General features: G+C 45.2%; 1 protein-coding gene across 1 annotated transcript in view; it reads right to left on the reverse strand.

Annotated features, from left to right (window-relative positions):
• LOC146864176 (molybdopterin synthase catalytic subunit-like) overlaps positions 1 to 16,472 on the reverse strand; it is a 146,952-nt gene that overhangs the window by 42,565 nt on the left and 87,915 nt on the right. Inside the window, exon 3 of the mRNA XM_085631251.1 lies at positions 11,865 to 11,988. Coding sequence (XP_085487377.1) covers positions 11,865 to 11,988 — 124 coding nt within the window. The remainder of the gene's footprint in view (positions 1 to 11,864; positions 11,989 to 16,472) is intronic.

Below are 16,472 nucleotides of genomic sequence, written 5' to 3' on the forward strand. Positions count from 1 at the left end.
GCTAATTTTATCCCACAGTAGACCAAAGTGTTTTTCAACCAAGTCACGGACACCGGTTAGAGCTACTCCCAGCCCTGGGTCTTTCAATCCCACATCAAACTCAGTCATAACTCCCTTGGTGTTAACAACACTCAACACTGGTAAGGACGAAATCATCTTGGTTTGTTTTCCAACTGAAATGGTTTTCAGGGGGAAAGAGGTGCCATTATGCTTACTGTTAGCAGAGGCTTTAGCTTGGGTGACCTTACCACCATTACCACCCTTTGTTTTTCTTATGCCAATCTCCCGCTTTCTTTTGTCTGGCAGGACCTCAGTCTTTCGAGCTGCCACGTTTTTTAAGGCCCTAGTCCTAGTGACTATACTCGACACTGCTGGGGAGTTTAGGGGCATTTCAAAAGGAGTAGGGGAAGGGGTAAGTGGAACACTCATAACAGTGCTGGGCAAACTTTCTCGGGCAGTGTCCCCCAATACAGGTGAAGAAATACCGGTTGTTAAATGTCTCTGCAGTATAGACGGATCCAGGGAAAGGCGTCGCTCCGTCAGTTGAATTTCATGGGTTAGGAGTGACTCTGCCCTAACCAAAAAAGCATCTAGCGTGCCCGCAACCCCCTTGCGTTTTTCCATTCTAAGATGACTTTATGGGTTTGACAAATCAAAAGTTCTCTGTATCGTAGCACAGTACCTTTATTCTTCGATGGGTTGCAGAATTTCGCAGGGTCAATGATTGGGATCCAAGCTTTCGGGGAGGTGGCCCAGCCCAGCGTCTTCCTGCCTCAGACAGGCCCCCCCCTTGGCCCAGGCACGGCCCAGGCGCGCCCGCACGTGTCCTGTGCTGCGGGAGCCCTGGCCCCCTTTTGAACGCCTCCTGGCGCTCAAAACGCAGTGCGCGCACCGCAAAGGATAATAGGGGATGTAGTCCCCTGGCAGGGCGATGATCAGGCGTTAGCAGCGGCAGACTCGTGTCCCCCAAAGACGGCAGCAGGTAAAGGTTATGGGCTCCTGCGCTGCGGGTGCCCTGGCCTCCATTTGAACGCCTCCTGGTGCTCAAAAGGCGGTGCGCGGCGTGCGCGCCGCAAAGGATAATGGGGGATGTAGTCCCCTGGCAGGGCGATGATCAGGCGTTAGCAGCGGCAGACTCGTGTCCCCCAAAGACAGCAGCAGTAGGTAAAGGTTACGGGCTCCTCTTGTTGTTTCGGTGACAGTGTAACTGCAGCAATAGTTTTCTGCAAACTCAATATATTTCCTAGATCCTGCATACAAGCAAATTTCTTAAGAAGTACGTTTAGACAAGTAGCTGTTTTGGGAAAGTGAGAGCTTTCTGCTCAGTTTACTAAAGTATTATATAGACTGTATAGCATGTGGACACAAACAATTGCTTATGTGCACTGTCGTTCTGAGCCAGCAGGGGCTTAAACACCTGAACAAGGGGGAGAAAACCAACACAGGCGTAGCAGACCCAGCTACTAAGCCAAAGATGCATCCAATTTGGCGGGGGGAGTGGGGGACATCCCAAACCAACCCCTCATTCCCCCACCCCCTACATACGCCTTTGCGAGTCAGGATTTTCTTTTTGTGCATCATTTCTTTATTGGGGTTTTTAAACATAAACATGATATACAGGTTGCAAAGCAAAAGCATGTACAACAATAGAACTATGGGGGGGGCAAGAGGGCCCACAGGGCGTATGCAGAGCCCAAAGGTGCATCAAAAGAAGGAGGAGTGAGGCCCGAATCCCAGGGCCAGAGTGCGGGGACCAGCCCCGCCAGGGCAGAGTGGGCAAGCATCCTGGAGCACCAAGTGGCAAGAAGCTAGGGGAGAAAACACCAGGCCACTGACCCAGAGGAAAGGAAAAGCACGTAGGTACCATGGGGGGCAGGCGGGAGCATCCAGGGGAATGAGGGGCAACAGGGGGAATCACCTAAATGTGGCAGGGGCAGAGCACGGCACAGCTGGGTTGAGGAGACTCCATGGTGGGGGAGGCCCAGAAGCCATGTCCGGACAAAGATGAACCATCCAAAGCAAGGAAAGAGCCCCAGATCTCCTCAAAGGCATCCAGCTTGTCACCGAGTTTATAGCTGGTAAGTTCATGAGTGGCTGTTCTGTGTAGTTCCATGCTCCAATCTTTGGAGGTAGGTACCGTCGGCTGCTGCCAACGCTAAAGTATACAAAGCTTCACCACAGCAGGGGCTGTGCAACACACTGCTTGGGGGAAGTAAGAACCAGAAGGTGCGAGGTGTCGTGATGTAGAGCGAGGTAGGACAAGGAGGGAACCGGGAAGGGGCAGTGACATCGGAGCTGATACCACACACTTGCCCAGTAGGCCGCAAGAGACGGACATGCCCAGAGGATGTGGAACAAATCACAACAGTCAGCGGCACACCTCTAGCATAAAACATGAGGAAGCTTCTTAGCCCACTTACGTTTCCACGGCAACCAGTACCAACCATGCAACACCTTGAAGTACAGAAATTTCAGGTGGGATTCTGAGAGGGCGCTGTCGTGCCCAGCCAGGAGGGATGCCCATGGCTCCGGCGAGTAGGTATTGCCAAGCAAAGCCTGCCACGACAGTCACATCACAGTGCTCGAGGGATCGGAGTGCAGTGACTTGGTAAGGACCCCGTAGAGCCCTGTAAAGAGAAGAGTCTTCAATCAATCAATCATGTGTTTGTTAAGCGCGACTACTCACCCGTAAGGGTCTCCAGGCACTGGGGGGGTGGGTCGCAGGTTCCAGTCCATCAAGGAGGGGGTCTGTCGAAAAGCCAGGTTTTGAGGTTTCTAACGAAGATGGGGAGCAATGTTGTCTGTCTAAGGTGGAGCGGAAGGTCGTTCCAGGCTCCGGCCTCACGGAAGCAGATGGAGCGGCCTCCCGATCTGGTCTTTCTGGTGCCCGGGACCACCGCGTAGGAGAGCTGGGCTGATCGTAGGTTCCTTTGGGGTGCATGGAATTTGAGTCGGCTGTTCAGGTGTGCTGGTCCGGTGTCGTGGAGAGCCTTGTGAGCGTGGGTTAGCATCTTGAAGGTGACTCTAGCTTCGATGGGGAGCCAGTGGACTGTGAGCAGGTGCTGGGAGATGTGGCAGTGTCTTGGCAGGTTGAGGACCAGTCTTGCGGCGGCGTTTTGGATGTTCTGTAGCTTGCGGGTGAGATTTTTGTTTATTCTGGCATAGGGGTGGAATTGCTGAGTGATGAGGTTAGCTGGTCGTCGATGATTCTGGTCCAGTTTCTTCGTGGGAGCAAGTGCTGGTGTCTGTGGATGGTGGGTGTTCTGAAGGTGAAGTGGACGCATCGATGGTCAGTCCATGGGAGTTCGGTGGTGTGGCTGAAGGTGATGGAGTTTCCAGTGGTGAAGAGGGGGTTGAGGGTGTGTCCTGCTGAGTGCGTGGGTTGGGTCACGATTTGGCGGGTCCAATGTTGTGGAGGTTGTCCAGGAGGGATGTGGTGCTGGGGTCCAGTTGGTTGTCGAGGTGGAAGTTGAGGTCTCCCAGTAGGGTGTAGTTGGTGGACGCGATGGCATGCGGGGAGATGATGTCCGTGATGGAGTTGGCGAAAAGTCCACGGGGTCATGGGGGTCGGAGGATGAGGGTTCCTCGGAGGGTGGAGGTAGGGCTGGCCAGTATCTTGAAGTAAAGGTGTTCCATCAGGTCTGTGGGCTCGTCGGGGAGTGTGCTCAGGCAGAGGGTGGATTTGTGGACGATGGCCATTCCTCCTCCTGGGCGGGTGGGGCGGTCCTTCCTGGAGATCTTGTATCCTTGGTGAATGGCGATGTCTGGTCCCGAGGTGGTGTTGGTCCAGGTTTCAGTAAAGAAGGCCACGTCCGTGGTGGTGCTGTCAAGGAGGTCCCAGATTTCGGTGGTGTGTTTGTGGAGGGATTGGACATTAAGGAGGATGCATTGCAGGGTCTTCGGTTTGGTTGTGTTCTTGCGGGCGGGTTGCACAAGTCTTCAGACTTGTGAGGTATTTTAAAGAAGATTAATCAAATAGAGCAGGAGCCCCTCCGGCCGCGACCTACCTCCATGTAATCCACAACCACATCTAACAAGCTGTCACAGAAACCATGGAGAGAGAGAACCCAGCCAAGAGACTCGAGGGCACAACATGTTTAAAAGAAAACATTGCGCATGTCCATGCCTTGCGACGATTCCTCATCACAAGCCAGATCACAGAGTGCATGAAGTATTCTACATCATCTTCTACATCATCTTCCTTTTTATAACAGCAATATAAATTAACATCTTATGCACATAAAAATAGACCTAAAAGGTATCATAGCATGGCAGAAGACTTTTGTAACAAATGCATTTGCACCAATAACATTAATCAATATAATAATCTTTAAAGCTAGCAGGCACTGACACATTACGCATGGATCTCGTAGCAATTTGTTCATCTGGAATAATAGCACTAGAGGGTGCGTGAATATCAGTGAGGCAAACTTGACTGAAATCAGGACCAGATAAATCGGGAACATTTCAGCAGAAAGAGATCCTGACAGAAATGAGTACAAGTTGCTGGTAGAGGGCATATCAGGGGAAGTACAATAATTTCCCAAATCAAACCAATGCTTATCTTCACACCTCTTGTGCGTACCAATGTGACATGCTTGCTCATGGGACAATTTAACTAGATCTCTCTTACACCACCACCCCTTACCTTGTAGAAAAACAGCACCCTTCAAAACCTTTTCTATTTTAATTGGATTTGAAAACCTAGATTCTCCCTTCTTGACTTTGTGAGGAAAGTTTAACTAAAACCCAATTGTTAACTTGAAAATCAATAGATTTTGTAGCATGGGACACGTCATAATATGATTTTTGTTTGACTTGTGCCTGTTTCACTCTCTCTTTGACAAGTTCAGACATAGTGCAAAAGCAATGATTATCCTTGGGTAAGGTGTCTCTTAACCAATCTGGACAGAGTTGTGCTCTGGGATTTCTCTTTTTTAATAAGTTAAAGGGAGTTACACCTCTTGTGGAGTATGGAGTTAAATGATAGTTCCAAACTTTAACCCTTTCAACCAAGTCATTCGAAATTGGGGAATACAATGCCACCTTTTGGGGTTTAATGTGGTATTGGGCAACAAAATCTTTCATTTGTATGGAAACAAAGTGTGTACCATTATCTGTAACGAGTTCTCTTGGAGGACCCTCAGAACTGAAATTATTATCCAAAAACTTGACCACTGCAGCAGTGTTTGCACTGGGAACAAACAAAAAAAAACAATTCTGAGAAGTAGTCAACTAAGACTATCAAAAATCTCTTATTGGGTGGTAACAAATTAAAAGGACCTGAGAAATCAAGGGCAACACTGGAGCACAGTTCTTCTGGTAAGGGTACTGTATCCAAATGTGTTTTATGAGTGAGCCAATGTTTGTCAGATAATCAACAGGTACTGCAGGATGAAATCCATGCAGCAATCTGAGAGTCCATTGCGGGCCACCAAAAATATTGTTTGATATTCTTGGAGGTGGCTCCCACACCAAAGTGACCAGAATGAGCTGCTTAAAAAAGTTTAGATCTGATTGACATAGGAGGAACCACCAGATCATTTTGAAATAGCAGACCATTAACTATGGACAGTTCAGAGGAAACTTGGGAAAAGAGTTTCATAGGAGAAGGCAAACACCTCTCTTTGCACTATCCTTGAGTGATAAATGTCATGACTTGAGACAAAATGTTATCTTCAGGAACAGCAGTAACCCACTCATCACGAGAAATTAAGCAATGTGCATCTAATATGTGATCTAATGATGCAACCACTGATTCAATTTCTTTGTGATCACGATCTGTAACATCGTCTTGAATAGGCATTCTGGATAAAAAAATCAGCCCTGGTATTTTTGTTGCCTGGGATGAATAATATTTTTAAATTATATTCATGTAAACAAGATAACAATCTCACAAGTCTAGAAGAAGCCTTTCCAGATCCATTACCATTAAGTAGATGAATAAGCAGTTTATGGTCGGTAAATAGTGAAAATATCATTCCCCAAAGATACGTTTTGAATTTCTCAATGGCTCAAGAACAGGCTAAAGCCTCCCTTTCAATTGTACTGTACCGGGATTCTGTTAATTTTAGAGACCTAGAAGCAAAAACCACAGTGTGTACATAATTATCGTAAGATTGTGAAAGTACAGCTCCTATGCCCTTTTGACTGGCTTCCACAGTCACAAGACATCTTGCGCCCAGCTTAAAGGCTGATAAAGCTGGGGCATCAGTGATGACATTTTTGATAGATGTAAAAGCCTGTTAAGCAACATCATCCCAAATGAAATCAATATTTTTCTTTAAAAGATTTCTAAGAGGTTGAACAATCATGGAGTATTCTTGAATAGATTTTGAGTAATATTCACTCATCCCCAAGAATGATCTGAGCATATCTCTGTCTTTGGGAGGAGGAACATCTTGAATAGCCTTTACTAAGGAACATTTTCGATGTATTCCAGTATGAGATACGCGATGACGCAGATAATCTAATTCTGTATCACACATTTTACATTTGTCTGATTTGAGGGTTATTCCCACCTTATTGAAGATTCCCAAAACCTTTCTTAAACTAAACTTGTGCTCTTCTCTAGTTTCTGAAAAGATAAGATCGTCATCTTGCTATGCCTGTGTTCCTGAGATCCCAGATAATATGGAGTCCATGAATTTCTGAAACACACTCGCTGCAGAAGCCAGGCCAAATGGAAGTCTCAGAAATTTATAAGCTCTAAATGGAGTGATAAAAGTAGTGAGATCTTGGGATTCTGCAGCTAGTGGAATCTGATTATCGGCAGGTCGAAGGTCCAAAAGCAAAAAAAATGTGGCTTCATTAATGTTGAGAGAAGGTCACTAATCTTGGGCAAGGGATGACAGTCGATAAGGATATTTTTATTTAAAGAGCGTAAGTCAGCACACAACCTGATGGAATTATCCTTTTTGCGATCTATCACTATAGGAATGACCCATTCATATGAGTCAGTCTAGGAAATTACCTTCTCTCTCACCAGTGTCCAGCAAGGTTTTGAGATCAGCTCTGAACGGTAGCGGAACAGGTCTGAGTTTGTGGGACACAGGCATAGCATCGTTTTTAAAAAACTTGATCCTATGTTCAAATTTATCAATTACACCAATCTTTTGTTTGTGAAAACATCTGGATATGTTTTAATCATTTATGAGAGTATATCACATTCAGAATCATGTGTAGAAGCTATATTGATATCACAAACCCTGACAGGATTGGGTGAACCTGAATCAACATAAGTCCCAATTTTGCTAAATCACGCCAGCCTAAAATTACTTTTCTACATTGCTAACATTGTTAATGGGTTGATATTTTGTATCAGAGGAAATACAATTGTTTGAAAAGATCGAGTGCTCAATGGCTTTTGCCATGTCAATTACTTCTGATAGTGTTAGATCTCTGTAAGAAAGTAAGCGTTCTTGGATTTTCTTGGAGTTACATCCAAAGATAAATTGATCTCTATTAGCAATGTCAATAGATGGGCCAAAGTTGCATTTTGTTGCCAGTATCCTCAGCGCTGAAATATATTTTCTTCCACTGACTCATATGTTAATTGATTCCATTTATTGAAGTTGAACCTTTCCAATAAAATGCTAGGTTGTTCAGTAAATTTGTTCTTCAACCCAGTTACAGCTTCCAGGTATTCATTATATCCTTCACCTTGTCCTACAGAAGATATCGAGGGAAGACTTTTGAAAACTTCTTGTTCCTCAAGGCCAAGATTGCTATATAAAATTGCTTTCTTCCTTTTTGCGTCTAATTTATCTGCGTCAATAACAACAAGGAAGTTTTCAAATGAATTATACCATTTGTCCCATTGTTGTACAGGTTTACCAGGGTTTTGTAAAAAAGAATGGATTTGCACAAACTGTTGAAGATTAGAATTTATTTAAAAAAAAGTTAAATAGTGAATGGCTTTTTTAATAAAAACTGCTGAAGATGTATCAATAAAATTGATTTAAGAATAAGGAAACTCCAAAATGATCTGTATACGAGGAATGTTGAAGAAAGAAAATGGTTTCCAAACCAAAATGGCCTCCACCATTAAGTTAAAGAAGAAACTTTTAAAATGGCTGCCGGAGTGAATTTCCCTAATCTTAGATGGCCGCCACATTCAGGCAAGCTTTGACATGGCTTAATACTGAAATGGCCATTTCAAAATGGCCGCTACGTAACGTCATAGACAGCGTGTGACTGTGCTCTAAATTGTTTAACAGCCTATTCCAAGATGGCCGCTGGATGATGTCATGACTCATTTAGACGTCAAACGTTATGAAAATAAAGCGTAGACTCACGAAAATGCTTCCGCAGCGTGAGGATTTCCGATGTCTCCGGTAGTGGCGGAGTGCAGTCCCAGCTGGGATTGCGGACTAGAAGTGAGGATTTTGAAAAAGAATTGTTCGGGTTCGTCAGGAAAAGATTGTGGTGAGCTCCTGCTTCTCCCGGTCGTCGCCAAATGTAAAGAGGAGAGTCTTCAGACTTGCGAGGTATTTTTAAGAAGTTTATTCAAATAGAGCAGGAGCCCCTCCGCCGCGATCCACCTAAATGTAATCAACAACCGCATCTAACAAGCGGTCACGGAAACCATCGAGAGAGAACCCAGCCGAGACTCGAGGGCAGAACACGTTTAAAAGAAAACATTGCGTGTGACCATGCCTTGCGGCGATTCCTCATCACAAGTCAGTTCAAGCACATGTAGTATTCTACAAACCCCCATACCAGACCCCGGTAATGGCCCAGAGTGCAGAGATACAGTAGGACAGGTAGGACAGGAAGCACTGTCAGCACCAGTCTCCGAACAGCTCGGAGGCAGTGCGTCAGCTGGCAGTAACGGCAAGGGTCCTGCAAGGGTCCTGCGGCCAAATTCTGTACAAAGAGTCTGTAAAGTCTTGGGCAGGGAGCCAACATACATTTGGTTCATCGAACACAGGCCCTTCACACCCCAAGACTTCCAACAAAATGGTGCGGCCTGATACACAAGGCAGAATTATGTCACAGCGGGGCTTTCACGTGCAGCAACGCAGGTACACCCCTCAATCTTTGCGCATCCTTCCAGGCCACCACGATCAATGCCTAAACAGGATAAGTGAACCCCCAAGCCGTAAGGGAGGACAGATACGTTGGCAGGGGTGGGGACTGGACACCAGACAAATGATGCTCCAAACACGTCCAGATAGGGGTGTCCCGAGGAGGGCCCCGGTGCGCCACCACCTGGAGGAACAGGAGTGCTAGGTAATAAGACATCATATGCAGCAATGGTGGACCCCCGTCTGCCTAGAGATGCACTGCCTGAAGCATCTGCCTACGGTCGCTCCAAATGCAAGCATGGATGTCTGCATCTATGGGGGTAAGGAGAGACGGTAGCACAGCAACAACATCCCAAAAAGATACTGCAAGGAAGGTGCGACAGTCATCTTAATGGTCAGCGCCTTGCCCCAAAGGTAAAGATGTAGGAGGTACCCCCGTCTGGAAATCCCATTTCATACGGTCCAGCAATGGGAGTAGATCATCCTCCACCATAAAGGCGAGGCCTCTATTGATCTTAACACCCAGGTAAGTAAGGCCAGCTGGGACCCAGCAGATGGGATAGTCACTGACACAGGGTGCGGTGGTCGAAAGGGACTACGGGAGCACCTCGCTCTTCTAGTTGATTTTGTATCCCAAAAGTTGAAAAAAGTTGTCAATTAGTGACTCTACGGCTGCTGACAACGTCCGGGGGCGGGACTGGAGCAGCAGGATATTGTGCACGTATGCAAGTGCCTTGACGACACCCACTGCAGCAGCTCCAGGGTAAGGAGGAACAGTAAGGGGCAGCCCTGGTGGGACCCATGCATGGACCCATGCACTACAGTGAAGGGGTCTGAAAGAATCTTGCAGCAGGTACCCAAGAGCCTGCGTAGTGTCATAACGGAGACACACCTTCCGAATGAAGTCTGACCCCAGACCCATATGGGACACGACGTGGAAAAATAGCACAAGTCAACCAGGTTGAACACCTTTTCGGCATCCAGTGAAAGTGCCAGTAATATGGAGGGGTCATCCTATTTCTGCCAAAGCAGGTGGGAAAGGAAGTGGAGATGATCACTAGAGCTGCAGACCGGAACGATGCCCACTTGCAACTCGTGAACCAAGAGGGGTATAACTTTGCTCAAATGGGTTGCCAGCACCTTCATGTCAACATTGGGCAGTGGGATCAGGCAACAGCTGGTGCAGTCCAGGGGGTGATTGTCATCCTTGGGAATAAGGGTAACCATTGCCTTGTTGGAGAGAGCTCCCAAGGAGCCCGCCTCGCCTCCTAAGCCTCCTGAAATGCCCTCTTCAGATGGGGGACCAGGAGGTCCTTCCATGAGTTAAAATTGCCCAGGAACCCATCCTTCCCCGTGAATTTGAATGCTGGGAGTTCTGCAATGGGGTTGGCAACCTTCACATTGGTAATGGCCCCTGACAGAACCTCTTGGCTCTCCACAGACAATACCAGCAATTGTAAGTGAGGCAGGAAGACCTCCATCGCCTCTAATGTGGCCCCTTGCTCCGTGGAGGGGGGCGTAGAAGGAAGAGAACAGGGAGGAAATTCCACAAGTGTAGATGATGAGAGCACCTGCAGGATCACAGATCGCCGAAATGGCGAGCTGCAACTCCCTCTGGCTCAGTTGGGCTGCCAGAAGCCGACCCATCTTCGCACCATGATCATATCGTCGCCACTGCAGTTTATCCAGCACCTTCTCAGCAGTCATAGTGAATTAGGAATCCTGACGGTTTTTAGCAAGTTCCAGCTGCCAAAAGAGGTACGGTGTGGCGAAGGCTGTGTATTGGTTCGTAACAGTACTTTTCCTGCTCCAGCACATCCCGGGCCTCACAGTTCCTGTGGTTGGCAGCCACCCCTGAAGCCCCCAAATGTTGCCATAGCATCTGAGGAGAGGAAAAGGAGCACTCATTATAGAGTAGTAGGACCATACATGGTTATATAAATGGGCGTTCCCCTTCGGTTGCCCATCGGCGAAAGCCTTCATGTGCCTGCGGCACTGGGGCACATCACTGCTGAAGTCCAGCCCGAGCAGCACTGTTGGTCCGCAAGGCCTGCCGCCACAACGGCACAGGAGGTGACCAGAGGCAGGAGCTGACCAAGCAGCAGGAAGTATTCAATTCGGCAGCGAGTCCAGTGCGGACAGGAGAGGATCATGTATGGCCAATCCCCTGGGTGCAGCAACCACCACACATCTACCAGGGCATGTCAACCACCAGGGCCACAAACAAGCATTGGTTTCACCTATGTAATAAAGAGCTGTTTTCAGCAATCATCGTACAGGAGAGCAAAAGAGCTCCCTGACAGATAACACAGGAGTGGAGATGATGTGGTGCAGCGGCCAGAGCTGCTGACTTGAGAGTTGGGCATCTCGGTTCAAGTCTCGGCGGCGCCATGCAACATTTTGTGATTCTATGCAAATCACTTAATCTCTCTGGGTGATAAACTGTTATATATAAATATGCTGCAAGAGTAAAAGGCAAAAATGTATGAAAATATAGTTCCACCAAAGCGGATGTCAACAGTATTTAGATGGAGGGAAACTGATAAGAGAAGCAGACAAGGAACAAGCAGACAAGGAACAAGCATTGGTAAATGCAAGAAAATATGCTACAGTCAATACAAACGGAGGAGAGGTAAGTGGCATGCACAGGAACCAATGAGACGCAAAGAAAGAGAGCAGGTGGGATGTAAGTCCCTTTTAAGTTTACATTAAAAACAATAGATTTCTCAAGCACAGCCCAAGCGATGTGCAGGCGAAACCTAAAAAGGCATGGTCCTGCCAGTTGTGCTTGTCCCCTCGGCTGAGTCAGGTATTTTTAAACAAACGCTATCTCACCTTTTTCCAAATTGGCACTGTGGCCTTCAAGGTGTCAATGCAGTACTGTACGGCTTCTAAGGACTCTCTTCTATGCGGTGAGGAAACAGCAATAATCACACTTGCTTCGGTAATGGGCACTAAACTGAAATATTTAAAAGAAAACAATGTGTCAAAAGGACAAATGAGAATAGCGTTTGTGAAATCACGAAACTAAACATTCTAAGCACATTCAGTGTAACTTCCTATTTTTTTAGGATATTTCGGGTTCATCAGTGGCACGTTGACTTATGTCAGTAATGCAAATCACCCAAAACTCTATATTACGCTTGTAAAACCAACCTAGATATATATTTACAAGGCTGATGTTAAAAATGTAACACAGTAGTAGCAAAATGAAAGACTAAATGTACAGAGATTAGGAGTCTTTTTATGGTGAGAAATAAGAGTTGTGGTAGAAGCAATCATGTTTGCCCTATTTATATTTGGCGTTTGCCCAGAACTTTTGATTTAAATACAATTATGAATATAATATACTTATTTATGAAGGGTTTCAACCAGTATTTTTAATCCATTCGTCTGTTGTTGTGCCATTAACATTTTAACTCTTACCACCACAAGAAGGAGCATGCGGTCTATGCCCACTTCAGATATTGGCTTACCTCACTGTGAGTGATGGCATTCTGCTGTTCAACATTGTGCACTTATACAGAAATAACAGTCCCCTTCATTGACAGGGACAAGTGGCCTAATAGGTGCCTTACCGTGATAAATAAAAACAGAATGTGAAAGTGATTGTTTTGTATCCAGTTCGGAAAGTTCACCCTTCCATAAAAGTGCATGCATATAAAACAGTCAATATTACATACACATAGGTACATCGTCATATTAATATAAATCTGACCAAAAACATCCCTATACATAGCTCAAATGTTAAATCATTTACGAACAAGGAATAGCAGCAAGTCATTACAATAATAAAGAGCCAGGTGCCCTCAAAGCATGTCTTAAAAATTAGCCGACATGTAGACAGGTTTCACTATCGGACAGTTGAAAATTAATGAAAACATTGCTCCACTCTGTCTAATGACAAGATATCTCCTTTTGAAAAGTGGAAGCAAAAATGTTCTTGTATATAAATCATAAAATATACAAAACAATAAAAAATGTACAGTAGTTTGGCCTGACTTGTTATTGTACGGGCAGGGAATGGCAGCAAGATTCAGTTGGTACCCAATAGGAAAGCACACCAAATATTTTACCGTATCAGCACGGAATCTAAATAACAGGGAACGCTCCCCTCTCCCACAAGACTGTTCTAAATAGGGAGGTGGGAACTCGGAAATACACTGGGACAGATATGTAGTTATCAAAGGTTTCCCTACTACACTATTAAGACGAATTTCACGAGCTAGATTATAAAAGCTGAAGCTACTTCCCTTTTGTTATAGGTAGGGCATGAATCTCTCATTGTAAAAACTTGCTCCACACCTAGCTTCCCAAATTCCGATTTAATATATGCCAGCCACGGAATTTGAAGGCCATTATCACCAGAGATACAATCATTTATTATATCTCTTGTGAGCAACGCCTGATCGTTACTCCAAATGGATAACCAAAGTAGCAATGGTCTTGCTCTAATGAAATCGAATATGTATGGCAAATTTAACTCTTTGTGACAAATAACATGAGGGGAAGGAGGCGGTACGCCCAACAGACGCCTGCAGAACCTATTTTCCTCGGGTTGTATGGTTACACAATTCACACTACCCCAAATGGTGGAACCATAAGTAGCAATTGGAACATATTGCGACTTATATATTTGTAATACTGCTTTCATCTGCCCTCTGCCGCGAGGTTGAGGGAGAGAAAGCAGTGATCCAGTTGTTTTCAGAAATAGCATTCTACGATGTGCAATGTTAGGTGACCACGCTCCGGAAGATGAAAACATAACTCCTAGGTTAGGGAAGCTCTCAACACAAGTGAAGGAGTTATTTCCTACTTGTATAGAAGACAATTGAATACAATGTGGCCCACATGCCATAACATGGAATTTTGCAAAATTTGTACTGAGGTCTAGATTAGACAAAAATCAATAAATGCCGACACTAAAAGACGCAATGCCCTGGGGGTCCGCGCCATTAAAACTGCATCATCTGCATATAAAAGTGTAAGAAGGGGTCTCTCTTTAACAGATGGAACATCACTGGTTATAGGGTATAGGGATGGGTAGAGATCATTAATATATAATATAAACAGGAGAGAAGCTAACACACACCCCTGTCTAACTCCCCTACCAATCTCAATGCCCTTAGATACATTACCATTATTATTTATTCTAACTTTCGCTTTCAGACCCTTATGTAGAATTGCAATAAAATGAACAAGGGGGGCATCCAAACCCTTGAGTATCAACATGTGCCAAAATGTGGATTGGTTCACACAGTTGAAAGCGGTGCTTAAATCCATAAATGCTACATATAAAGGCACATGCTTCGCAACTGTGTACTTACCTATTATTAGGTTCAAGTTGGCACATTGCTCAATTGTCCCTACCTTACTTCTAAATCCGTATTGGGCAGGATATAAAATTGATTTTGTTTGGGCCCACTCCTGGATCCTGTTGTAAATAACACTTCCCAGGACTTTTACAGTTATATCAATTAGCGGTATTGGCCGATAGCAGCTGGGGTCTTCTTGATTGCCTTTCTTGAACATAGGGAGAATAATAGAGATGCACCAAGAGTCTGGTATATCTGTATGAGGTAGTTGAATAAACACGTTAGTTAAGATTGGAGCCCAAAGTTTAGTATCGAGTTTCAGTAGATCAATTGGTACTCCATTGGAGCCCTGCGCCTTAACACCAGTGCTTTGGGATAGGGCCTCTTCTACCTCCTCTACTGTGATTCTAACTTCCATCAACTTACTATTGTCTACAATAAAATTGTCTGCTTTAAGAGGGGAAACATAGACCTTGCTAAAAATGGTCTTCCCAGGATTCACTAGTGATGTAGCAAGAAATTGGGGAGATGGTCAGGTTTTTACATCTCATACCAGAAACTGTGGCCCAAAAGTGCTTGCTATCCTTCATGTTAGCTGTCTGTGCTAATGTCTCCCATTGGTCCGCGAGGACCTGTTGCCGGCACTTGGCTGTAACAGCCTTATAATGTTTTCTCAGGGTATGTTATGTTATGTTAAAATTATTTATAAAGCGCGCTTACACCAAGCGGTTTCATGGATAGTGATTGGTACATTATTTCTATGCTTCTTCCCTAGAGCCTTCCTTAATTCTTGATTGGCTACTGTACAGTCATGGTCAAACCAGCCGTGTAATTTATTCGATGAGCATATAGGTCTATGTTTTTTATACCAAGACAGAGTTCGTTAAAAACATCTACTATGGTAATGTCACTATCATCTTCTGATAGACAGGTCTCCACTGACCTCCTATTCTCTTTCACAATTTTTTCTAGTGTTTGTGCTGGATCATGCATTCTCCAAACCAGTTTTAAGTTATCTGTTGTGGGTTGGAGATTGCAAGCCCCTATCTGCCACTCATATTCTTTCCTTGGGGCCATTAGGAAGACAGCCTCTAGTGGGTTATGATCGCTAAAGGTAGATTCAACCACAGACCCATGGAGCAGAATTTGTTCAAGGCTCAGAGTGATGAATATGAAATTAATTGTAGATGGAGACCCTCTTCCTTTATAAGTGGGAGGCATGATTTCGTCTTTCCCCGCAGTTGCCATAGTATCTAGTAGGTCATGGGATTCCACTATTAACCCCAAATCCTGACTTCTATGATCAGCCCCCCCCCCTATATTCCCCATTATATTCCAGTCATTTGAGAAGTGTGCAATAAAGTCACCAGCGAGGCATAGATATAATCCCTGGCCCTGGGTAACAACCTTATCAGACAGCTTAGTAAGAAAATTGGTTGAGTCTAAAAATATTGGGTTAGGAACATTATTAAAATCGTTATTATAAAAATTGACCAAATACAAATTGAAATAGGTTTTCCAGCACAGTACTTGAAAGCTAGTGATAGCTGTCTCCAAGACCTCCACATGACCGCCCAGGGATATATTCAGCCATACTGACAACCCATCTGATGCACAATCAGGGAGGGAACTAATAGCAGGAATGTTATAGCACTGGTACCCATCTAATACGGTGGGTTCCACCTCCCATGTCTCCTGTAACATGATTATATCGTATTTTTTAATGAAAGTGAACCATTCCGGGCCAAATATCTTAGATCAGATTCCTGCAGCATTCCAACTTATAATGCGCAGCCTATTATCCGGATAAGTTTGTGCAAGGCGGAGATAATCAAACATAAGCAGGATTACTTCGCTAAAATAACTAACTCTCTCACGTCCCCCAGAGACCTCTTTCGGATTGTTGATTCTCCGTGCTCTCTGCAAACTCCCAATCCCACTGTGAGCTCCCAAGATCTCTGCGATAGGATCGCTCAGTACTTTCATTCTAAAATTGCGGATATTTATTCCACTTTGGAACTACAACGGGCCTCCTTGCCCCCCCCCCTGTCTTCGGGACATCTCGGGGGCCGAAACTGAAAATCGGTCTGCTAAGGCTAGTCTGTCCTGTTTTCCTCCGCTTGACATA

Source organism: Triturus cristatus, chromosome 2_1, assembly GCF_964204655.1.
Source record: "Triturus cristatus chromosome 2_1, aTriCri1.1, whole genome shotgun sequence".
Lineage (NCBI taxonomy): Eukaryota > Metazoa > Chordata > Amphibia > Caudata > Salamandridae > Triturus > Triturus cristatus.